Here is a 26,488-nt window from a genome sequence, read left to right as displayed (position 1 = left end):
AAAAAAAATACATCTTTTCACAGGGTCTAATAGTGCTGAGTGCAATTTCAATATTTTAATGCTATAGTATTTAACTTTGAGGTACATTAAGAGTGCAAATTCTGCTGGAGTTCCTTCAGGGTAGTATGTTCAGTACAAGAGAGATTAATGTTTTCTTCTTGCTTCCCAAGAGAGGCTGCATTTTAAGTTAAAACAGTTTTTCTTAACCTCTCCCATTGGACATATTATCCAGAGGTGTTACTGATACCCTGATTCCTCTTACTGCAGGGACAGTTAACGGGATACCATAATTTACAAACACTTTTGAATACACCTTTTACATTTGAGAGTCAGCTTCAGCTTGCTTTTCATAGACATCTTGCTCTTTTTTGGCTTTGTTCTTTTCTTCCTCATCAAGTCTGGCTTCAACTTCATTTGGATCAACATAGGTATAAAAATAAGCCATGATAGCAAAAATGATGCAAACTGCCAATAGCAAGGCAGCAAACAGCACATACTCTGCCCACTGTAAAAAAAAAAAAAAAAGTATAATTTATCCATCAGTATTCATTGTTCTGAAGAATTACACCTTTTTACTCTTTGCAAGGAATTAAGTCAATTCAGAATGTGAAACTGAGCACATATAACAAGTGCCATACGACTTAAAGGACATATGTAATACATATTTAAAGCGACTCAGAATTGAGGCCCTTTCAGTAGTCCTGTCTTCAATGAAGAGAGAGAAGTTCTACGAATGCTGGGAAGTTCTACAATGTCATCTTCCTGCATGCATGGGAATGAAGCAATAGTCTGAAAAAGGAAACTCAGCCCCTCCTTTTGGCCAGGTTATGTCATTTTTAAGCAGGCTGGCAGTGAGCCTGCTTCCACTTACGTCAGCAGAAAAGTTTCTACTGACCACAGATCCAGGCAGAGAGCAAGACCAGGAACTTCGGTTTCAAAGTGCTGTCTCTACCTGAAAAGCCTCAACAGCTCCGATTCATGCTCTTTCTGCCTAATTTAGTCAAAACCAGGACTGCCAGACCTGTTTCAAAGACAGGCTCCCCCCTCGCTCAGATATTCCTTTTGATTCGTTAGGCAGTGCCACCAGTATTCTGAGAAAGTCTTGTCCAAGTACTCCTTCACCAGGAGAAAGACAGCTTTCATGCCCCAAGGAATGATGTTTGAAACCACTGGAGCCAGAAGATGGGACGTGGCAAAGCTGGGGTATGCAGGTGAAGGTTCAGTAGCAAAACCTACCAAAATTCTGTTTCCTAAGTCCATTAGTCTAGAATTTCAGCCCAGAAATTCACAGCGTTTCCACATGATGAGAAGCGATTTATTATAGAGATGCTAGAAACTGCTGCTGGCAAGAAAAGGAGCCTTACAGAGCGAGAGTTAGGAATGGCAAACAACAGATAAGAGGTAGAAGCCTTTGTTGAAGTAGTATCTGTTAGAGTTGTTTGAAGTTTAATTTGTGTATGTAAGTGTGTACACAGATTGGGGAAGTGCTGGGGAAAAAGACCAACAGAAACTTTAGAATTGGCTCCAGAAGACAAGTTACCACCCTGTTGTCACAGCCCTCAATGCTAGTTTTAATCCAGATACCTTATAAAGATTCAAAGCTCTGTTAACTTTTATACTGTAATGAGATTCAGTCAAGTACCACTTCTACAACTGACTGGTACACACCTTGTAGCTAACATTAACCACCTACATTCCAATTAGAAATGAAAATCCACCGTAATGCTGATGTTCAAAAGTTGTGGCTGAGGATTACCAGCCGTGACTCCACCCCCCCCAGATTAGAACTGCTTTCTCATAATGTAGTATAAAAAAGCACGCCAATCGCTTGTGTGCTTACCTGCTCGCCGATTTTGGATGCTCCAGCCACAATAAGGACAATGATGTTACCGACAGCCACCGTTAGCAGCCACCCTGCCTGCAGCACTGCCTTCATATTAGACGGGGCCTAGACAAGTAAAGGCACTTAAGTTTTAGTCAAAAACCGCTATCGCTTATTTTCTGATGTTTACTGCATTCTTTACATTATAACAAACACTGGTTCTCTGGGGGGTGGCTTGTTGGTTTGGTTTTGGTTTGTTTATTTTTTTAATTAAAACTGAACTGAACAGGCCTGGGGAAGGCTTTGAGAAGCAAGAGATTACTGGTACCGACTAACACTTTTTACTTTGTACACACTGAGTAACTAACAGTAACTAACAGTCACGTTTTACATCTGACTCAGTCGCAACGGTACAGATTAAATGAAGAAATTGAGTGCATCATAGTCTAGCAAGCCACATCTTGCAATGTTCCCATCACTGCAGTTTATAGACCCAGAATTAAGGGAAGAAATACACAAAGGTAATAATACAAACCGGAGTTGGGAGACAAAGGAACTAATGTGCGTAATTAAACTGCTGCTAAAGACTGTACGGAGGAAACTAGCGTGGAGCTAAGGTGTTGGTGCTTGTCCCCTTTATATTTGAGGGCTCTCCAGTTTGGTTTTACAGCAGTAGTACAGTTTCCCTTAATTTCAGTGGAAAGTCACAGGTGAGAAGAAGATTTGAGGACGAACGGTCAAGTCTTCAAATGCTACAGTTCAGCATATCTTCATAGAAAGCACCAAATGCCAGTGAAACAAGGTCAACTTGCACCAGCCTATAGTCCTACTAGGGGGATCTGAAGGACATCGGTGCTCAAACAAAGCAGCGATACAGAACCACCACTCAAAAATAATAAATCATAGATCTTCATTTATACCCGAGTAAGGACTCCGCTCAGGGCTCTTAACACTATGAGAGTTCTGAAGGGCAAAACCTACCTGTGAGTATGAGAACTCCAGCCCAGTGACAGAGAAGACAACTTCTGCACATGTAAGAATAAAATACTGAGGGATCTGCCAGGCCATGTGGACTGTGTTGGGCGGGATATCTTCAGAATACGTTACTTTAAGAGGATCTCCAGAACACTGGAAGTTAAAATAGCACATTAGGAACAGTGACAAAGAGTCTGTACACTAAAGGCACTCTCAGCAGTTCTGTATCATCTTTATAATCATTCATATACACAAAGTTCTGGGTAAGTAAGAAATATTGTATATGAACCACTGCATATCTAGTTAGAAAGGAGTAGCTATTTTACAGCAGACTCCATGCAGATCCTTAGTGTCTAATAGGGCTAAAGATTTAAGGCCATTAGTGATGAACATGAATTCTTGAGTTATGTCATTTATCATCCCAATTATTATTTTTAGAGTTAACGATGGTTTTATGTTCTTTTTGTCATACAAGAATTCATTATATATACAGTTAAGGGCAAGAGGGATAATTCTACAAGTTTGTTTTTTTTTTTAATTAAAGAAAATATTGACATAAAAAGCAATTGGCAACTCACCTCATTAATTACAATTGTAATGGCACTACCATATCCAAATGTGTTTGAAGTAACTGAACAACTCGTTGAATTTCTAACAACCATAATCTTATCTGCTCTGAAAAAGAAAAAACACAGTTCAGACCATAGGTATAGACAATTGAGCGTATTATATAAAAGAGAAGTATGCCTTTAAGTGGTTAGATTTAGGCAAAGGAAAAATGCTTACCTTCCTCCTGGAAAGAGTTTGTAATCACTGCCAGAAAGAGGCTGCAGTGGTTCAAAAGAGACGTCACCCATAGTGATGTTGACAGGATCTGGCAAGTTGTTTATGAACCTTTCAAATGCAAGAGTGATAAAATACTAAAAAACTAAATATGCATAAGCCAAAAAATACAGGTTTTACTTTTCATTATATATTGGCAGCACAACAAACATCAAGTCTCCTCCTTCTGTTTTTGTCAGTTTACATTTTTCAAACAACTCAATCTTTTAAAGTGTGGTTAATGCAAAAAATGAGCTAGATCCTCATCAGCCCACTGCCAGCTTAGGAGAATGTCGAAAGCAAGCCTTTACTACAGCCAGTAACAAATACATCTGGAAAAGAAACATGTAGAAGAAAAGCAGAGAAGCAGTAGAATACCTCTTACCCAAGATTAAAAAGGAGGTATAAGCATGCAGTCTGTGCCGGTTGCCTACAAAAAAAAGTCTAGACAATGGAGTGAAACATGCACTTCCAGTTTTAGCCAAATTACACCCAAAGTAGACGTGCAAGGTAGCTTAGAGGAGTTGTGCCCCAGAAGTTCCTACACCCCCTAAACATTGAGTGAGGTGTTCAGCAAGCATAGATTTCCTACACCACATTTTAAGCAAGAAGAGCCCACCCAAGAGGCAGGTTGAAGAGACAGTGACTGTACTGCCAAAACTTAGGAGCAGAACAAACTCTACCTGATGAGATTATTTCCTTCTTCTGGTTTTGACGTGACGTTGTCAAACAGCTGGTGGAAGAGACCATTATCAAGAAACTCCGTTGGTATCAGTGAACAGCTTAACTATACACTATTACATAGCAGTGAGAATTAACAGAGGCTTCAGAGAAAGACTCCAGACCTTTCTCCTTTTAGGATCCTACTAGGATATACGTCTACTAGAAAACGCTGTATGACCACATATTTAAGTCTTGGTGAAAGGGTAATTGTCAAGTTAAATACTAAGTTGGTAATTTTTACTTCGTTTAAAAAAAAAAAAAAACAAACGAAAAACCACAAAAAAAACCAAACAAACCAAAAACCAAACAAACAAAACAAAAAGAAAAGCACCAACAACATCCTGCCCTGCACTCTACAGCTCACCAGTCTCACTGGTACAGTAGAGAGGGGGAGGGACAGAAAACAAGACAAAGGGAAAAGCTATCCAGAGCTTGTTCTCTCAGCTTCACACACTCCCCATAGATAGCTGCTAAGACATTAATGTATAACTTAGGGATTAAACAGGCTTACCTGTATAACATCAATCACTGTCTCATTATTTTTAACTCCGAGAGTGTGACGTGTCCCCCCTGACAACGTGATAGATTCAGTTGTAGTTTTGTTTCCAGAAGTTACGGTTAATTGCAACGTCGAAGCCTGAAATGTCATGTAGTTCTCCTACAAAGACAAACAATTGCTATGAATTTCCATGCAACTGCATATTTGTCTACAGCTTTGGGGGAGTGACTCCAGGGGGTCAGAAAGTTACACGTGTGTTACTTCTGAAGTGCCAGAGATCCTGAGCATCTCCTAACTTTCAAGTTTTGTTAGGTTTTCTACGTCAAGCACTAATTTCATTTGACTTTTTTTTTCCCTTATTAATTTATTTCATTACACAAACTTCAAAGTAACATGAGCTTCTCACAAGCATTATGGAATAGCTGTTATATTTTCCTGTGTATTTCTTGCTCCAGATAAATCAGGCTTACCACCATCACCAAGTAAAATTCTGTTTAGCTACAGAGACAGCACTAGCATAAGTTAGGATGTGGCATTTTCCAAATAGCAACACCTCCTAAGAGAGGCAAATGCAAACTGCATCTTTATGGTTTCAGCATAACAGGACTGATTATTACCAGGACATGTTTTAAATATTCTAAATACATTTCATCAGCATAAAATACTTAAAACATTAATAAACGTGTTAATGTAGTACTAAAATAAGCCTTTTGGTTTATAGGGTTATAAAAAGCATTTTATAGATCCAAAGCATCTGGATTATAAGTTGTCTACAGTAAGGAGAGGAGCATTTTACACCTTTCATTTTCAGGTATGCACCACGGTTATATCAATTCCACATCAGCATAAAATATCTTCTCCTCACAGCTCAGTTTCCATGTAAGGCAAATATGGAGGAGGATGGAATAGGGTTTCTTCTCTTATATGGAAAGAGGACTGCGGACTATCAGAGAACACACTTGCAAATATCCATTATTAAAAATGTCCATCAGCTCCACCACATTTTGCTGTCAATAGGGCTGTCAAGGTTGTGCTATAATAGAACCTGAAAATGTTCTTTGATAGCAAAATCTGAAGCTTAATATATGTGACATAGCTACAGAAAAATCTCCCTGTTCAAGTGATCACTCACAGTAAGAACAATGACTTACTGGAGCTGAATGGACTTTTATTGAAGGAAGGGGTGTTCTTGCTGTTAAGAAACGACACCTTTTTAGGAACAGTGGCATTTTCAATTAGTTCAAAGTCACTATGAAGCTTCTTAAAGTTTCTTAAAAAAAAAAAAAAAAAAGAACAACTCTTGCCAAAACAAACAAACAAACTAGTACTACTTAGAATATTGAAATTGTTACCATTTCTTCATTCACTGTGTTATCAGTAACAATTCATTCCACAATAAAAAAAAAAAAAAAAATCTTTAAAATGAATAGAGAAAAAAAATTAGGAAAGAATCGATTCTGAACCATTGAAAACCACTTTGACTTACTCCATTCGATTTTTTTTGTTTAAACTTGCTATTCCCCATGTCCCCTTACTTACTGATTCCAGAGATGCTACAGTCACAGGTGGATGGTCAGGTCCAAACTTAATTGTTGCACTGTCAGTACCTAGATTTATTATTTTTATTTGGGATTGCTCAGCTGTAGGGAAAACTGGAAGAGTTTTCTGTAGGATGGAAAAAAAGTAAAGTCAGTGTCCTATCCCAAGTCACATGGAAAGAGTACTATGATTACTGTGATCTTAATAATCTCATGATTAAGACTAGCATTTGCCTGATGATTTGTGATGGTCAGAGGGATGCAACTGTAATAATGGGGTTTGATACTAGTCTCACAAGCTGCCTTACTGCCGCCTCAGGAAAGAGACCTCTCATCCACAACAATGCCTCCATGGCCAGATGTGGTTCCTCTTTGATCACACTCTGCAGCATGTTACTGCTGCCGCCAAGGCCACTCTGCAATTCAAGGAATGGGCTTTTCCCACACCCTGTGACTGCCTGGGTTCCTGAGTTTCTTGGTACCGTGTTCTCCCGCAGCACTGGTCCTGCTGAACTGGACACAAGTATGTGTGGGCACTGCCCAGTGTGATAGAAACTGAACTTCTGGAGACTCCATTTCCCACCAGATTTAACAGTAAATAGCTTCTGGTTTTGCATCAAGAGCTACGAGAGTTACGTCTACTTCAATACTGCCTCAACCTTTCCTCCCTTCCCATACTTTTGTCCACTTCAATCTCTTTAGGTACATCACATGACAAAACCAGGTCCATCTTTCCCTTCCTGGAGGATATTCTTGCACAACAGTCTGGGAAGTTACCAGCTTTGATGAAGATTCTGCCCAGTGCCAGTATGTGTGTGTGCACAGCTCTGGCCTTCTGAGCAGGACATTCAAGAAGACAGCCTGGATGTATCTGTACCAGCTGAAGTACAGACCCTTTACTTCCAACTTCAAGAGGCAGAGATGAATATAAAGCTTGTTTCACTGCTGGACCCTGGCGTTATGGAAAGAATTCCTCATTCCTAACTAAAGCTATTTAAGAGTTGAGCAGCTTGCCTTGATAGTGCATGAAGATAGGCAGCCACCTCTGGATAGCTCTTCAGATCTTGGGGTACGATGGGTCACCTCCCAGAGGTATTGCTGGTGCCCCAGCTACAGGGGAAGCCTTCGTCTGGTTCAGGCATGACACCTCCCCCGCTTTGGGGCAAAGAAAGTTGGGTGTGATAAATCCTGCCTTAAACAGGTATCACCTTTGCCCATGCTGTGATAATACTTTCCAGACTGCCACACTTCACCTCCAGTCTAAATATCAGAAGAAATCAGAGATACAAAGCAGCCCCCTGGGAGGACAAACAAATCTCTGGTTTTCAGTTTTTAGTCTAAGTTTAAAGACCTGAGGTTGCCTTTAATGTGTGATTTATGTTAATGGCAGATGAGATTTTTTTTTTTTTTTCAGTATGGTGTGCATAGCTATTCAACTTTATTAAAGTATATTGCAGTAGTGTGATTAGCATAATGTTTTCCCTCCCTCTACTTCTCTGCTCGTCTGCTTTGTTCCGAATTTAGGAGTCTTGGCTCTCTTTCACCTTAAACACACTTTGTTCTATATTAAACTAAATGTTACTAGTAAATACTTGCATGTGGCTGAACTTACGTCTATTTGCACTTGCACAAGGGCAGCAGCAACAAAAGCCAAGGATGCGAGGAACATACCCACAGTGATCCTCCTCAGGGGCCTAGTGCAGAAACAAAACACGTGCGTGAGTTATAAGACAAATACTGATTCAAAGCCACAGCTGTTAGTGGTTTTCTTTCCATGGTGGGAAACTCGAATGGCCGCAACTAGCACGTTATCGCCATTTGAAGGGCTGACGTTGTTACAGAAAGTGTTCTGCTAAGCTGGGTACCTCAACTCGTTGGGAAAATACATCTTTCCTGCAGCATCTTAATAACCTGTTACTCTGCATCTGCTGGGCTCAAACATTGACCAAATTAGGTTTCTGGGAAAGTCTGATCTACAGAAAGAAAAAAAAATAAATCCCAATCCAGTGTGGATGCTAGCTTTAAAACATGAAAAGAGGAGAAGTTATGCCTTTTAAAAAGGGTAACAACTTATGTCTATATTGTTGTGTTTAAATCAAAATAATATGGAACAGAAAACGTCAGGGAAAGATGTTGAATTAGGAGATATCTACTGACATTCAGGTCAGCCGTAAGGATGAGTTTAAGGTAGGTGTTTTATTTATGGCATTTTTTGTCAAATGTAGAGTGTCCACAAATGACAATGTTTCCATCACAGGACACATCCCCCCAGATTTTTCATAATGGATGGAAAACCAGCAGCACATCTTAGCCCTATAAGAATTGTGTTAAGAACTATATTCTGTTCTGCTCCTCCAGTTTGCGAGTGCTAACTGCTTCATTACTAACATTAAATATAATATGCAGTTCCCTCTGAAACTACACCTAGAAGCATCCAGTGAGCCATTCTCTTCACTGGGACTGAAGAGGAAACACATCTTGTCTCAGGTAGTTTTAAGCCCAAAACACGACACACACTATGGATGCATGTTGAATTTCTATTTCTTATAATACTTCGGGAGGGAGAGGGGGTAAGAAAGGGGCAAGTGGAAAACAGTAAACAACATCTCTCCTGCAGTCAAAAGATTTTCCCTTAACTGCAAAATATTGTTACTTTACTGTTAGATTCTGTTCCTCCAGTCTTATGGTGCCTGTACATGCTACTTGCGGAGTCCTATGGGGGTTTTTTGTTTTTATTTTCATTTGTTAAAAATATTTACCCCATTTTAAATACACTACTATTTTCTCCCTAGCTGAATGCTTGCTCTTATTACATTAGGCTGAAAGAGCAGTTTAAAGAAACCACCAAAATGAGCCTCTGTTGAAGTCAGGTAGGTACATCAACTTACGTAAAGTTAATCTTGCATTTCTTGATTAAAGGATAAACCACAGCATCTACAACTGGGACCATTATAATAATCAGGATTGGATTCACAGTCTGTTGAAGATGAAAATAAGGGAAAACATTGAGTATTTCTCAGAGTTTGTTGTTTTGGTTTTTTTTTTTTTAAATGAAGGGCAGTTAAATTATATAAATATATATATATGTAATCATTGGGAAGTACTTCAAATTGTCAGATATAAGATTACCTGCATTTGGTCTGGTTGAATCTGAATAGCTCCCTGGTGAAGAAAAGATAAATAGGTTTTAACATTATGACAACAAATAAAACCAATCTAAAAAAGTAAAGGTAAATTAAGAAAGAAAGCAAGAGTAACCTACAAAATTCCCATCCATTGTTGTGGCTTGCAGTGTCCATCTTGACCCCTTAACAAAAAAAGAGAAAGTTAAATGCCACAGTAATTCAATCTTCAGTTTTCTTTTGAATTGTTTTTATATGTCAATTGTTGAGAAAGACATACAATATAAAAAATAAATCTGGCTTGCTAGGGGAGTATTCTTACTCTGCAACGCAAACATTTGAACAAAATGATCCTCACGGTCCATTTCACTTTACTTACTAGTTTCGTGAAATAGAGTGGAAAATTATTTAGAGATTAGCCGGAGAGATGGCACGGACATCCTGCGCAGAGCGCCACCGTCTACTGTGTGCGGAAGCCACCTGAGCACCTTCGTGCCACCTGCCTGCGCCTGAGCGCCCCACACCACTGACGTGTCCATCCCTCCTTCCCACAGCCCAGCCTGCCTTGAGCCCTCTGCCCCCGAAACCCGCCCAGAGCTGGATCAAGCGGGGCTGACTTGCAGGAATGTGCATCGCTGCATCTGTGGCAAGAGCCTTTAACCACCCGCAACGTACCGCTGTGAGATGTGGTAGTTATTAGTCCTGTAAGGAGTATTTAGTTCTGAATTTCACAACAAGGTTGCCTACTTGTAACAGGTCACATTGAGAGTTACGGCTCACAGGTACTGGACTAAAGCAGCACGATCCAGGCGACCTGGACCAAGCTTCCTACACTCTGCCTTGGATAAAGCTTTCAGCCCCTGCTTCTCTCAGATACCCTCCTAAATTCATACTTCAACATTTCAGTCGGAAAGCCTGCTTTCATGAGTCCTGAGCACTCAGTCCACCAAGTGAATGGGAATTATAGGCTTATACTTCTGCTTGAAGGTGTGAGGTATTTATACCAAGTTTGGGTGATCAAGCAAGCTGTCACCCAGCTCATTTCATCCCTGATTCTCCAGAGCATTTGCGCTAGGACTCTACATTGCATCTCCCAACTGAGAGTGGAAGAAGAGTGAGAACTAAGAAAGCTTTAAATTACTGTTTCACTCTCCAAGTCCTGGCTGATAGGAGATTTGGAGAGGCCGCAGTCACTGCATCAGTCACTGCATCAGTCCTGGGTGTCCAGATGAAATGAATTTCCCCTGGCTGCAGAACATCCTGTACTAACGTGACTCAATAATTACCCCTTTGCATTAGAACCAGGTTAAAAGGTTTGCAAAGAATTTGTTTCCACCCTCGTATAGGCATCTTTCATGTCTGGTGACTTCAGAGTACATAGTGCGACATGGTACAGCCCTAATTGGAAAGCCAAACAATTTCTACTTTACCTGTTGGTCAAAAAGTGCCCAGAACATGGGGAGAGGAATGTAAAGGAAAAGCACCTTCAACACCATCTTAGTCTGAGCAATCAGTCGTTTCTGCAGCAAACAAGAATTACACAACAGGAATTAGTCAAAAAAAAAAAAAAAAGACGCAGTTGCAGCCTGCTATTTGCAGCACACCAGAAGGTAAAGACATAACGACACATCATGTCCCCTCACTACAAGACAGACATTGAGGTTCTGGAGTGTGTCCAGAGAAGGGCAACGAAACCGGTGAGGGGCCTCCAGCACAAGTCTCATGAGGAGCAGCTGAGGGAACTGGGGTTGTTTAGCCTGGAGAAGAGGAGGGTGAGGGGAGACCTTATCGCTCTCTACAACTACCTGAAAGGAGGTTGTAGAGAGGTGGGGGTCGGTCTCTTCTCCCAAGTAACAAGCAATTGGACAAGAGGAAATGGCCTTGAATTGTGCCAGGGGATGTTTAGGCTGGATACTAGGAAAAATTTCTTCACCGAAAGGGTTATCAAACATTGGAACAGGCTGCCCAGGGAAGTGGTTGAGTCACCATCCCTGAAGGTATTTAAAAGATGCGTAGATGTAGCGCTGAGGGACAGGGTTTAGTGGGAACTTGGCAGTGCGAGGTTAACAGTTAGACTTGATGATCTTAAAGGTCTCTTCCAACCAAAACAATTCTATGATTCTAATGTTTACCCACGTCCTGAACTTTGTATGTTGTGGATATTTCTGTTAAAAAGCACAAGGTCTGCCTATGGGTGTGGGAAGGGCTGCCGGTTAAAGGTGACATCGATATCGGAAAAACCTGGTCTCTTGGCATGTATACTGATGGCAGCATGAGATTTAGCACTTAGTGCTGCTTTATGTTCCTAGGAAGGAGGTGTTTGAATGACAGGTGACGGAGGAATGCATTTCGCACATGAAAAATGCGTATAGGCAAAAGGAAAATAAAGGGGACAGGCTAAGGTTTGTGCTGCCATTGACAACCGGGCAGGGTAGACAGGATAGAAGGGACATGGCTGGGGACTATGGGACACAAGGCTTCCAGAGTCATGGAAAGGAGCTGGTACTGAGTTTGGGGTTATGCTACGTTTATCCACTTAAGCCGAAATTCCTAAGCAAAATTCTGCAGTTCGATCCTAAGACAAGGGCTATGGCCCTGGGCATTGACCGTGACAGTCAACACTATGCCCATATTTCCCTTCTACAGTCGTTAAACCAGCATATTTTTGTGTGAAGGTGGGTCTGAAGCTGGTTTACTGGGAGAAACAAAGAGTTGACAGGGATAATGATTGCTATTTTACTAATTAAAAAACTAACAGGTGCTTGTATTTGTTCAACAAGGGAACCAGTCTTTTCTTTACCTCCCTCGAATTTCCCCTATGGCCACACAGAGCATCGACGCATACACAGCTCTGCTTTCTCCCACGGGAGCTGGGGTGGTAACCTGCAATCCCAGGGGATCACTGAGGTTTGGCCAGACCACTTGCTTGTAAACCATTGAGAGTCCCAAAACTATCTGCCCAGCGCTTGAGGCAATGGATCAGAGCAGACAGAAGAGAAGCTGAGGCTCAGGGGATGTCAGGGCACAGAAGTGCTCACGCAGTACTTACATCATACTTCTCACTTGCCCAGTCTAGCCAGTGCTCCCTCTTGGGGAACGCCTTGCTGCGATGCCGGAACCGGTTTTTGATGGCAAACTGAGGAGAGGCAGAAATTTGTTTAATGGCATTACAAATATTTATAAATGCTATAAACTGTTTTGTCATTAAAGATGACACTCCTGCTTTAGAAGGTGCTAGAGGTGACTTACTTCTGTTAACTGGTCTAAGCATCTAAGGGAATATTGCATTTAAAGGCCTCACACTGCATATCCAGTGGAGTGTGCACCTGGAATTAAGCGAACCAAACAGCTCAGAGTGGTCTCTCTCGATGTGGGTTGCTGTTAGGAACTTGAAGACCTGCCTACTTCAGACTCACTTATGTACAACAATAAATAGAGGAATGTCATATGCACAGGTTTTCAGAGCTGAATGGCTGTAAGAGTACATTTCACTGAGAAGCTGTAACTTGTAAATATTCCTCATACCTCGACACTGAATATACACAAATAGTCCTGAAGGACTCCTAAGACTTTCTGCATGGAATAGCACGCATGGCTGAGCTGTGCGTTAGGGCCAGCACTTTAAGTGATAACCAAAATCACATATAGAGATTTGGTTTTGACCGTGCTTACAAGACAAGTGATGGTCTGGGCTATAACAAGCTGGCAGATCTGCATGGAGAATTAAGAAGCCCATAGATGAAAAAAAAATAAAATCCCTGGTTTCAAAGTAGAGGCACTGCAAAGTTGGGACACGCAGATTTAGCTCCCTTCCTTGCAGGCTTGCACCGACATGTAAACCCCCTGACCTCCCTAATACAGTGGGGTTCAATATACCTCTGCATTGTAAATAACATTCTTTTAATAAGCAATAAATTGTTGCTGATAAGATATTCTAGTAGCTCTGCTCTTGGCCTTGGTCAAGGCATGTTTGTCTCCTACTACAGGGCTGCATAAAGGTGCACAGATGAGGGAGGAATGATTCCCAGCGGCTGGGATAAGCTTTCAGACATCACTGACACCTGACTTTGTTTCCTTTGTGTATGAATTAACATGTAAGCCAAGAAACAGATAAATAAAAAGGCAGTCTAAATCTGGAGGTGTCAGTAAGAAGCCCTCTGTAAGGAAGAAAGTAAAGAACTTCAGAAATCTGTCATGATACAAGAAAAGCTTCTGATCTAGGCAAGTTTACTGAACAGTTGCAAAAAATTGCTGCCAGAGTTTTCGGGAATACAAACAGTACTTACCCCAATGCATTTGGAAACTTGAACCATTATATTTCCTTGAGGTTGAACTTTCTTGTACATTGGGCTTCCAACTATGAACACAACTACAACATGCAAACAGAAACCAAAATCAACTCGGGATTTATTGAAAATAGTGGCAAATAATGTGGTATGGAAACAGTAACAGTCAAGGGGTTAGATCAGAGTAGGAATAAGCCTCCTATGGAGCAATGAAATTGCCTATCAGCATGTTATCATACAGTAAAAGAAATCAAATTAATACTAGCAGATTGCTTCTATTTAAGACAAAGGACTAAATCTGGAGACTCTTGAGGTAAGTCCTCAGGGGGAAGTTAGCTTAACTGAAAAGGACCACTTAGGACCTTGGCTCTGGGCTTGCTGTGCCACCTGAAGACAGCTTTAGGGGCTCCTCTTCAGGAGCCCAGGACGCTGTGGCTCACGTCACGCAGGGACACGTGAGGCTCTGCCCGAACCGCACGACCGGCCGAGGTGTCCTCAGCTCCCACACCCAGGCACATTGCCCAGCCTCACCCTCCCACGTGCGGGGCAGGACATGGGCAAACTCCCACAGCCCCCGTCCGCCCTGGGTTGCGCATACGGGCAAGATGGGGTCACCAGTAGCTGGAAACCCACCCTGGGTGGGCTCCCAGTCAGGACCACGAAGGACCAGGACCATGATGGGTACTGTGGTACATACTGACACCACCCCCTCCCCCCCAGCTTCTTGGTCTTTGTGCTGTGGCAGAAAGTCTCGGGGAGTGACCTGTAGTGCAGCTAGTAAAAATGCAGGTGTTTGAGAAATACTGACAGACCAGTATGGCGTGTCTCCAGTGCTGGGAGAATTACCGTGTACAGTTTGCCATCCTGGACTAGGGATAGTTTCCAAACCCCACATTTTCTCAAGAGTTCTCATACTACATTCAAAAGATCTTATTTGTACACCCAACTAGTCCAGGAAATACAGACAGTAAATTACATAATGTACAGAATTCAATAGTATATTTGTGTCTCCCCTCAGCCCCATCGGTCTCCCCTGGTAAATCAGTCTCTTCTGTAAAAGTGAGTGCTTCAGGTTAATCCCACCAACACACACCCCCAAGAAAAGAGCTTAGAGTCAAAAATTGCAGAAAGAGTCAGGTATTGGTAGAGGTTGATACCTGGAGATTCTACTATTTTCTTGTTATTCTGAGATATTTATAAACTAATCATGTCTATAACCGAAGCAGCAAGATGGAAACAGTTCCACTTACCCAAGGCGATAGCCATGAGGGCAGCAGGAACTCCAAAAGCTAGTGGGTAACACCGCTGTTTGCTATGAATGCCACATTCTTGAGCTGAAGTACAAAGTAACATTAGATAAGAGTCTCAGTCAGCACTGTCAGTATTTTACCCAGGGTTTCTGTTCTTTGCATTCATTGTTAACTCAGGAGACAAAAAAAAAAAATATATCTCTGCTAACATTATTGACAGAGTGGATGATCAGTATCCAACTTATCTTTCGTTATTAAAGAGGGGAATTATGTATCAAAAAAAAAAAAAATCAGAGTGGTTCAGGTTGGAACCTAAAAGGATCAAATGCATGTTCTTGGTGAGAAAGGAACTACATTACAGAAGTTTTGGGACAAGTTCATACATAAAGATGCAAGTAACATAAGTGTAGCTTGTTGAAAACGTTCTCAAACACACCACCCCTCACACTGCCCCCGGCAGCAGTCAGCAATTTGACTTTATAAAATTCATGCATACATTCTGAAATGATGCTCAGAGTGTGCATGTAGAAACTAACATGGAAAAGTAAAAGACTAAACAAAATTATTACCTTTTCCACCATGTTACTTCTAACAGAAGGATTAGAGAGTTTGATTTGAAAAAAATATTAGCTTGCAGCTAATGAATGTCTTGATTTAGTTGTATTAGCCTTTTGGTTAAAACTTTACAGGACATAATAGTATTACTTTCCTCAGCTGACTTTGTTTTTCCAAGGTAGCTTTCACCATCTATCAGCATGGAAGTAAACTGCACATTGTGCCTTGTGCATATCTCCTTCCATTTTGGGGAAGGATAGAACATACATTAAGTAAACATCTAAAATGCTTCTACACAGCCTGTTCCGGTCAAGAAATGCAAAGGCCAGAATTTCAGCCGGGTGCTTTAGGGTTATTCCAGAACTCATATGCTGTTTTCTTTCTTTTGAGAAAAAGAGCCTTCTCAAACTCCTGCCAAGCACATCCATGCAGCACCATCTGTGTGTGTAAGCTTGCCACAAAAATCCACACGCATATGGATCAGTGAGTTATTTGCTTTTTGTTTAGGATCACGCTACTTGTTATAAGCAGAAGAGAAAAATAACTTTCTCCTTTAACGATATGAAAAACATGATTTACTTTGTCACGTGGATAAATGTGTTCCCATGTGCATAGGTGCTTCTGTACTTCTCATGGGCACACTTTAGAATAGTCTCCCCTTCTGAAATAGAGGAGTCTCTCCCCGCTTCCCAGAAAACAGTACAACTCTTTCTTGTGAGTCATGTTTAACGTCTTGTGAGTCTTGTTTAACGTCATTGGAAGAGGTGCCACACTTGTACCTCCGTGGAATTAAAGCATACGTTAGGCATACAAGTGAGTGCCTTCAGCGTATCTCTTCAGATCTAGTACTTCTAATCCTAAAGGCAATTCGGATCTCAAACTGGCTCAGTTTTGACAGTCCTCACCTGTCAGGATTTGGATGACATACGTGAAAACCTGAAGACTATTTGCCAGATAACTCCACAAGGTCTCAAAGAGCAGAGCATTCATTTAAACTTAACTGGACCGCATCCTTTACTGATGTTTCACTAGTTTATAAACAAATGTGTGGCCTTACCTCTGAGAATCGGGGTGATTATAGTAGATAGGAGACTTCCAGCATTAATGGACAAATAAAAGATAGAGAAGAATCTAGATCTTTGTTTTTCCTACAGTAAAAACAAAAAGATGTTTAGAAAGGCTTGGCCAGAGCTACATCAATTAGCCTAGATTGAACAATCAGCAGCTCTGTTTGCACACTTCAAGGCGAATAGTTACCTAGCTCCTTCTCCAGCTACTCAGGAAACACTACAGTAATGCACATGTCTAAATATGCATATTATTAGAGTATTATAATAGTCAAACATTAGTAAGAGTATCTGTACGATTGAAAATCTGAAAGATGTTGTCACCTGGTCATCATCAAACTGATCTCCACCAAACGCTGACACACAGGGTTTGATCCCACCAGTACCAAGTGCGATGAGGATCAAGCCAATCATGGACAAAGCGCTGGAACAAAGTAGAAAAGAGAAAAAGGAAAAAAAAAAATCACTTTGCTTTCTTACTTAAAGTCTACATGAGAGACTGATTGTAAGACAGTCGAAATTCAAATAACATAAATTTAAGGCGTAAGCTCTCCCACCCTTCGTCAACCTGGAAAAAATCCATACAGAAGGCAACTCACATGTGCAGCGGTATATTATCAGGAGAGCCATCCCGGTTTTGATCCGTCAGGTCATTTATGGAGCTCACAGACATGACTGCCTGCCCAATCGTATAGACAATGGACAGGGAGACAATGGTCCTGTTGTAAAGAGAGGAGATAATTTTTTAGATATATTAACACAATTACACACATATACGTACACACACAGGTAATGCAGACTTTTGCTCATTTCAAAGATGCTTAGTAAAGAAGCAAAATGAACAGATACGACAAGTTATGGACTCAACTTACCACAAGCTACTGTAAAAATCTGCCCACATACCTCTGTCACAATATTTCTATTCTGTTTATTTCTTTTTTTATTATTATTTTAGCTAGCCTTGTTTAATTAAGCAAGGCAAGATGACAAATGAATTCTGTAGACATCACCAGGTCACGGGAGATATTTAAATCTCTTCAGTGGTTGCCATTTTAATAACCAACTAGAGAATGCCATTATCATATTTCATATACGGTGAAGTTCAAAATGGATGAGTTTACAACACCGAAGTACACAACTTACTCCGATTTTAATATTGTTTAAACATTCTATGTTCTTTTATATTTTAGCTGCAAGGAGTAAAAAAAAAAGAAATTAAAAAAAAAAAAAATCTACTTTAAACATGCAAGCTCCCCCAAAATACTGTTGTGAATGACAACTCTGCTACCCCGCTCTCTTAGTTGTAAGTGTACCAACAACTTTAAACTCAGAGCAGAGTGAGAGCAGCACGGAAGAGTCCAGACTGCAGCCTCTCAGCCTGGCTGTCCTCTGCCAGCAGGTGCCTGGGATGGTGATACTACAGCCACCAGCCCTCACCCCCATGCCTTTAGGGTCCATTTTAACTTCGTTGGAGCTTAACTACGTGACCATAGTTTAATCCATATTCATCTGCTTCCTTGGTCAGGGCTCCATTCAGTAGGCACAGACCCAGGTCGCCAGTTTGGAGGAAAAGCGGGAGAAATGGGATGCGGTGATGTGAAATTATTTAAAACTCTAGTTTGCAGAAGAAACAGCCCCATGACAACGAAGGGCAAGGCTCAAGGACATAGGACAAACTGAATCTAATTGACAAAGGCAAGAGATCCTCACAGCAAGTTTAGAGCACCCTGATACAAGCGGGACAGAGGAAGACAGAATCACTCACACCATTGGCAAAGTCCTTCTCACTTTAGAAGAAGGTTTCCCTGGCTTAAAAATGCTTTTCCCTGTAGGAGGGTAACAATCTGTGCAAAGTGGGGCAACAGTAAATCTGCTATTTAGTAGATTAAAAAAAAATAAAATTCTAATTTGATAGCACAGTTACTTTAGTGGCTTAACAACTTGGGAGAAAGTTTCCAATTGAAGTTAAACCTGAGCTGGCCAGGAAAGAAATTTCTGGGTTTCATTTGTGAGGCTCATAAGCATGCTGTGAAGACAACACTTAAATAACTGACACTGCGTAGATGCTACCCAATTAAAATAATAATTGTGATTTCTGTATTATTCCCCTCCCTCCCCCCAAGAACTTTGCATCTAACAACATGTGAGCAGGTCCCAGCGTGCTCCTTGGCAGACATTGCACAGAGGACATGGACTGCATAAGGTCCGAGTCTCTCCTGTAAGAGGGCTTAACAGTGCTTGGGTAACCTCCTCTTTCTCTTATCATAGATTTTGTTTTAAATGAATCATTGTTTAAGTTTTCCTCATGGCACCTTGCTGTATTTGGGGGCATCTATACATGAAACCCAGATTTATTTGCCACCCCCTCAAAAGCATGTTTTTCTCTCGTCTGGCTTCAAGTTCTAGTTTTAAGCCCTGAGCCACCCTACCAAGCTCCTGTTAAGGGTCTGGTGGCCGGGGGCTCGCAGCTGTGGCACTGGTGTACACAAGCACCAGAGGAGAAGGGATGTCAAGGTCTGCAAAGCTTTATCTGATAAACCAAGTAAAAACCAAAATAGATTTAAAAAAATAATAAAAAATAAATAAATCATGCCATCTGAACAAAGTGAGTGCACATACATTCAGGCTGCAATCTGCAAGACATCAAGCTATTTGCAATGAGCTTACATGGGTCAGGCTGGCTCCGGAGAGCACGCATGGCAGCGGTCCCAGCCCCGGTCTCCCAGAGGCTGTCGCCGCAGCGGAAGAAGATGGTGCAGCCTTCAGCTGCAGAGCCAGCTTCATCTCTAATCTCTGGGAGACCTTTGACAAGCCAGCTAACATTCCTGACTCATATGCCTCCATAAAAACTTTATTGCGCTTTTATTTTCTGGCAAAGTAAACACTATTAGATTCACGATCTCAGCAAAGGAGAGCGAGATCACGCTGTTGGAAATAATTTGGTTACATATCAAAGCACTTCACTCAGCAGTACTTTTCTGAGCAACTAGCACACAGGTGAAAACCCTGAATTCATCATTTAAAGGAAAAGTTGCAACTCAGTAAATCCTCCCACGGAGCTGTCAAGTTAATGCTGAAATTACTCAATACTTTAGAATATATTCCAAAAGTCCCACTTAATATCAGATAACACAGTAGTTGACAGTTTCGTTGGCCACCTGCAATAGGTAAAGATTCAATCCAATGTAATTATAATTTCCGGTATCTATCTTCCCAGCTTGGTGAATACTTTTCCTTAGTTTAGCTTACATTTTGTCCAGATGAGAAACACACACGCATCATGCCTGGAAAGAAGCTACTGCCCTGAAATGATCAGCAGAACTGTAAGATTTGTTAACTCTAGTGGAGTTTCAGGTCTGAGCTAAATCAATTAAAGCCTCAAGCTTTTGGGGGGAAAGAACCCAAAGCAGACCACAAACAGTCCTGGAGTAGCCGACACCAGCTCTGCAGCTGTTGTTCTGAGCTGCTGCTTTAGGAGAGGGTTTCAGTACCACTGAGGTCAGATGAGCTTTCATGTTTTTCAGTTGTTTTCTGAGGAAGCACTCACTTAAACTTTCCCAGCCAAGAGTCTGCAATGAGTGCTCCAAGGATCGGTGTCAAGTAGCACAGAGCAACGAACGTGTGGTAGATGGCTGTAGACAAGTTGTCATCCCATTGCAGGAAATATTTGAAATACAAAACGAGCACCGCTGTAGGAAGAAGAACAAAACAACGGGTTACAAACCAATGTCAGGGCTTTGTGAGTAATGGTAGGCACAAGGACGCGCAGGACACGGGACGTACCTCGCATGCCATAGTAGGAGAACCGCTCGCAGAACTCATTGATGATGATGAAGAAGATGCTCAAGGGGTAGCCAAAGCAGTTTGGCTGGAAGCAAGAGACAGACAGCGTGAGCTCAGAGCTGTGTGACGGACTAACGTTGCTCAGTGACCCCCAGCTTGAGCAAGCTCCATGCAGGGGTCAGGAGGCTGCATGGGCTTCTGTGGAATGACACTGGTTTACCCAAACCAAAAGTCGGTTCTCACTTTTCCCTCTTGGTCCCCAGAGCTCTACAGACTTCCCATCTGCCCTTTGCAAGACATCTTTAACAATGCTACATTTGACCTTCAAGTGTTGCGTTGCGGACATTTGAAGCCTTCAGCACCTAAGCCTTAGACCAATCTTGACTGATATCCAAAATTATGCAAAAAGCCAACATTTTTGAAAACAACCGAAACCCCCAAAAAAACCCACCACGCTGAAGTCCCCCACAGCACACCAAAGTTAGAAGCCTGGGGCTATTTTTAAGTACCTCCATTTGAGACAGATAAACATTCAAACATTTTGTTCAAACAAATCTCCCAGGAAACCTCCCCGTCCTTACAAATACTCTGCTTGATGAAGAATCCTTCATTTCTTCAGACTTACTGATAGAACTGACTACTCCTAAACTAAAATGGCATGGCATTAACTGGCAGATATACTGAGCCTTCACCTGCTGTGACAGGCATCTCCACAGTCACCATCACGCAGTTTGTGACATGGCTCTTGCCATTGCAATAAAGAGGAAAAGCACACAGCAGGTACAAATCTGGCATTATCAGTAGAACTGGAAGTTTAACTTCTGATTGCCTACTTTTCTTAGTGGATGAATACAAGATATCATTTCTATTAAAATGACTAGGAATGCAAGTTGAACGTAATACTCCGTATTTTACCCTTTTTATAGGTTTAATTCTGCAAGTTGCAAAAATCAGATTTTTAATAATCTTCAGAACGTCCCAGATGTAAAACAGTTATGAAACTTAAGAAGCACGGACAAGAAAAACATACAGCATTGTTTGTCTTCACATTGCGAGGGTTTAGGAATCAAACCAATCCATATTCCATGTGAGACAGAAAAAAAGTTAACTCTCTAGATCAAAAGGAAAGAAACCTTGTGTGGGAGAATCCTGCCTGACATGAGTAAATCAGAGTCTGTGTCTCCAGCAAAGTCTCTGGCCAGAGCCTTAATGAACAACACAACACTTCATGAGCCTTGTGGGCTATATTAAGCTTTTTGTGAATACTGCAAGAAAATGAAAATGAGAGTGGCAAGAGTATTGCTGACTTATTCTGACTCCAGCATGAGCATATCCAGGCAGCCTGAACAGCATCGATCTTTGTTATCAGCTGAACCACGTATATAGTGCACATCTTTACCCATGATTTGATAAGCAAGCTTTACTGAAAGAATCTGACTTCAGCTAAGGTGAGTGCTGGGTGGGACTCCTCTAGCTTCAGAGCAATAGATATTACAGGCTTAATTAGCAACTTGTCAGTCTTGATTTATCACATCCTCCATGGGCAGAAAGAAGTGCCTCCAAAGGAAGACCATCCACATGGATCCCAAAATTAGGTAAAATTAACTTGAAAGTGCCTACTTCCCTTGGCTGAAGATAGCAGAAGCTCTAGAAGACCAACCCCAATTTGGACACAGCTTTTGGTGGACTGGAGCTCATTCAGAAGAACACCACCCACCCAGCCCTGTCCATGTACCATCACTAAGCCACACAAATATTCATGCTCCTGAGGAGGTGGATGTGGAACCACACCATGAAGGATTGGCTCAGCACCCATAGATATACCCACAAGGTTTTGATTTCAGCAGTTGTTGGGTCAGGCCCCAAAACATCCACACTGTGCAGCTGTTTTCTGTCAGTGTAATTGGGTAAAACCTAGCTGGGGAGGAGACTGCCGTCCCGGTGTCTGGTCTGCCTAACAGGGAAAAAAAAGGACAGGGCAGTCCTGGCAGGACCCACCCCCATCATAAATTCACAAAACCTCACTAAAACTTGTCATTCTCCGGGTTCTCAAACCTCCCCAGCGTTACACTATCCCACCACCCAACACCTTATTGTATAAGCGGTGGTATGTGCTGATCTGGGGACCGTAACAAAACTCCTCCAAGGCTGGGTTTCTGTTTTAAGCCACTGGCACTTGGGTGCCGGGCAGAGATGTCCCACATTCACACGCCGGCACAGCAGCCATGGGTGGGTTTTTACTGGCTGCCCCCTAGCTGGCGGAGATTCGCATGTCATAGCCACAGCTGAGCACAAACAGGGGCACGCAGGAGAAAGCTACAGTAGCCCTACTATTTTTCCAAGATGATGCAAGCAAGAAGAGAATATGCAGCTATACCTTGATAATCCATGACCTATACTGTTCTTGTTTTGCACTATACTGTCCTTTTAATCATCTGGTGCATTATGCACATGCATGCACACACAGATTTTCTGAAATATCTTCTTGCTGTGACCCCTATTGGCCAGAAAGCAGCTGATCCACCAGTGAAGAAGTAACCTAAAGGTTATGTTTCACAGTGCTCTCTGTAACCTTCCCCTGCCCTGGGGATGCCACACGCAGGTCTGACACCACCCTGCTTCACAGCTTTGACTTTGGCTGCTGAGGAAGCCACTAAGCTGTAAGAAATCTGCGCGAATGTCTGGAGTAAAACCTTGCAAGATAAGAAAAGCAAAGGCAGAGATAGGGTTGCTGAGACAGGTGTCCTTAACAGTTCAAGGACTCAGAGGAAGAACTAACACCGAAAAGTAAGAGTCCTAAAGGAGACACGGTGGATAGTGGCAACTCAGCCACAAGAATGGGCTCCAGGGACCTTTCTCCTCCCAACCAATGTCATAGAATCATAGAATGGTTTAGGTTGGAAAGGACCTTGAAGATCATAGAGTTCCAAACCCCCCAACATAGACAGGGACACCTCCCACTAGGCCACGTTGCCCAAGGCCATGTTCAGCCTAGCCTTGAACACCTCCAGGGACAGGGCCTCACCAACCTCTCTGGGCAACCTGTTCCAGTGCCTTACCACCCTCACAGTGAAAAATTTCTTCCTAATGTTCAATCTGAACCTGCCCTCTTCCAGTTTAAAGCCATTCCCCCTCGTCCTATCGCTACGTGCCCAAGTAAAAAGTCCTTCCCCAGCTCTCCTGTAGGGCCCCTTTAGGTACTGGAAGGCTGCAATAAGATCTCCTCGGAGCCTTCTCTTCTCCAGGCTGAACAGCCCCAACTCTTTCAGCCTCTCCTCATAGGAGAGGTGCTCCAGCCCTCGGATCATCCTCATGGCTCTCCTCTGGACATGCTCCAGCAGGTCCATGTCCTTCTTCTGTTGGGGACTCCAGAGCTGGGTGCAGTACTCCAGGTGGGGTCTCACGAGAGTGGAGTAGAGGGGCAGAATCACCTCCTTTGACCTGCTGGCCACACTTCTTTTGATGCAGCCCAGGATATGGTTGGCCTTCTGGGCTGCGATCGCACACTGCTGGCTCATGTTGAGCTTCTCGTCAATCAGCACACCCAGGTCCTTCTCAAGGCTGCTCTCGAGCCATTCCCCACCAAGTCTGTATTTGTGCTTGAGATTGCCCCGACCCAGATGTAAGACCTTGCACTTAGCAAAGGCTCTTCAGACATTTTATCAGGATGGTGAGCATACTAATGCTTAGCTGAGATTTAATAAGCTACCAGACCGCTTTGCATGTCTTGGCCAATAACTCATTATTTTATACTTCTAAAGTATGTTTATAGGATTTTTTTTTGTGTGCACTGCTAAAGTTACCCAAACAACAATGTGAAGAGAGTCAGTATAGCAAATTTTTAATAAGAGAAAACAATACTTACCGACTTGCCCTTACCCTTTGCAGCTGCAGAAGGAAAAAAAACACAAGTTAATGGAAATTACTAAGTAACATTCCTTTAAAACCACTGGAAGACATGGGAAAAAGTTCATCTTGAAACAAATCATGAAACATAAACAAAGTATTGTTCAGGATGAGTAAGTTTTCAGTTTGTTCAATGGGGACTTTTCATGGTTTGAGAAGGTTATTAGGAAAAACTTCACTTGATACAGACTTTGGTTTTTCAGACTATGCATAGACTCATATACACTCCCAGGGAAAAATGGAAAAGGTCTGATGAGAAAAGGATCCCATCCTACTATGACTGCTCACCACATATCGTTCAAAGGGGTGGTAGACCACCCTACCACCCACAGAAGATGAATCCTGTTTCAATTCACTCTCAGGGATGTTACCTTAAAGGCAAGTCAAGAGTAAGGAATACAATCTAGATGCCCGGTCCTGAGAAGGGACAAACTTCCCATAGCTCAGACTTAAGGAGGGCTGAATACACGGCCCAACAGAGCGATCCATGTTAGCAGCCATTCCCACAACCTGGAGATTATCCTAGGAAGCCCTGAAAGCACAGGAGGGGGCCCACGGAGGTCAGCAAGAGCAGACAGCTGCTTGCAGCCCTGAAATCACATCCAGCTGCTCGCAGCAGGTTCACTCTCCCCCTGGCAGCCCTCCAAGCACTGTCCTGCAGGGCTTGCTCGGCTCAGGAGACTGGCTGGAAGGCTGAGCTTGCACCCTTTCAGATAAACGCCCTGTGCCCACGGAGTGGATGTCAGCATTTCCTATAAAACCACATGAGCGAGTTCATTATCATTAAGATAAGGCCAAGTACGAGATGTGAACTTTGAAATCCCTGCTTGCAAATGAAGTGTGCCCATAATAGATCCCTGTAAGAAAAATAAGTTCACCAACAATCATTTCGTCCATAGTTCACAACAGATGAAAACAGCTGACAGCAACACTATAGTGTTCGACTCAATGCTAAATAAAGTCCCTTTCAAAAATTATTAGAACAAATTAATCTGATTCTTTCCTTCACTGCTGTGGGCAACTGCCTTCACGATAGAGACAGAAGTAGTATTATGCAGGTAATTCAAGAATATATTTTTCCTAGAAAACAAGTAACATCCAGCAATGTCAGGGCACATGCAGATAGCTGAGTCATTAGTTATTGGTAATGTCCCTTACACAACTCATGTGAGCAGATATACCGAAGGATACCAAGGCATTAGCGATAGAGACTATCTTCATAGCAGCTCCTTGACTATTTCCACTTTCCAGCACACACACATCATACTGCCAGTTTTTCATAACACATACAGGGAGTGTCAGTTTGAGCATCTCACTCCTGCCTGGTAGCTAAGCCTTGGGGAGGGGGGGAAATGGAGGAACTTGTAGTTGGTTGGTTTTGTTTTTTTTTTCCTTTCCAGAGGGTAAAAGTATCACCTCTGCAAGAAACCCCACACAGAGAACACTGCAGAGGTGTCTTTTCCAGACAGCACTGACTGACTTCAGTGTTTGAGACACACTTACTTCTCAACTATTTTGACTTTACTCCTCCATTCTCCTTTTACAGCAACAGTTGGGAAACTCCTGATGGCGTTAAAGCCAACATTTCAACATAGTCACCTAAACTGTCTGAAGAACTCCACTGTTGGGCAGCTTCAGGGTTAGACCTACGAAAGCACAGAGCACTCAGCATTTCACATCAATTTCAGTGATAAATCTGAGGTTTGCTAGTGGCACGTTGGAGCAGTCCCTCCTTCAGGCAATCCTCGGTACCTCTCATAACGTCCCCACAAAGAATGACCTGCAGAACTGCTCGTTTTCACCACAAAGTACTGAAGAGCTTCACAGCTCTAAACAGGTATATCTTAAGATTAAGTTATGCCTTAATATGCATATTCCCTTAAGATATTAAATATTTTAAAGACAGAAGGCACTCAGTTCTTGGCTTGAGCACTGATTCTAAGTAGTTTTTTTATTGGTGGGTCACTCTCTCCTTCCTACGCTTGCAGGCAAAGTGGGGGGCAGCCTTACAGCTCTGACCCCCTTCCCCAGCATCTCCCACCAGCATGGTTCCCTGCAGCCAGAGGGATGCCGTGGGATGCTGCAGCTTTTGCGGCTCATGGTCCAGGTCACAAGATGGGAGCGCGTTGCTTTGCTCCAT

General features: G+C 42.3%; 1 protein-coding gene across 1 annotated transcript; it reads right to left on the bottom strand.

Annotated features, from left to right (window-relative positions):
- Window positions 1–239: 239 nt before the first annotated feature.
- SLC15A1 (solute carrier family 15 member 1) lies at window positions 240–26,488 on the bottom strand (the record flags this gene model as incomplete). The annotated part of the gene is made up of 23 exons (XM_082494364.1): window positions 240–505; window positions 1,841–1,948; window positions 2,804–2,950; window positions 3,376–3,472; window positions 3,584–3,691; window positions 4,303–4,352; window positions 4,854–5,000; window positions 6,381–6,506; window positions 7,992–8,073; window positions 9,268–9,356; window positions 9,509–9,541; window positions 9,642–9,686; window positions 10,932–11,021; window positions 12,551–12,637; window positions 13,788–13,870; window positions 15,038–15,121; window positions 16,650–16,740; window positions 16,984–17,083; window positions 17,259–17,378; window positions 20,207–20,348; window positions 20,443–20,527; window positions 24,308–24,330; window positions 26,359–26,488. 23 exons carry the CDS (start codon window positions 26,486–26,488, stop codon window positions 317–319), a joined length of 2,256 nt encoding a protein of 751 aa, XP_082350490.1. The 3' UTR covers window positions 240–316.

The sequence above is a fragment of the Vanellus vanellus genome, assembly GCF_965231255.1.
Source record: "Vanellus vanellus genome assembly, chromosome: 1".
Classification (NCBI taxonomy): domain Eukaryota; kingdom Metazoa; phylum Chordata; class Aves; order Charadriiformes; family Charadriidae; genus Vanellus; species Vanellus vanellus.
This window is presented reverse-complemented; position numbering and strand designations above follow the sequence as displayed.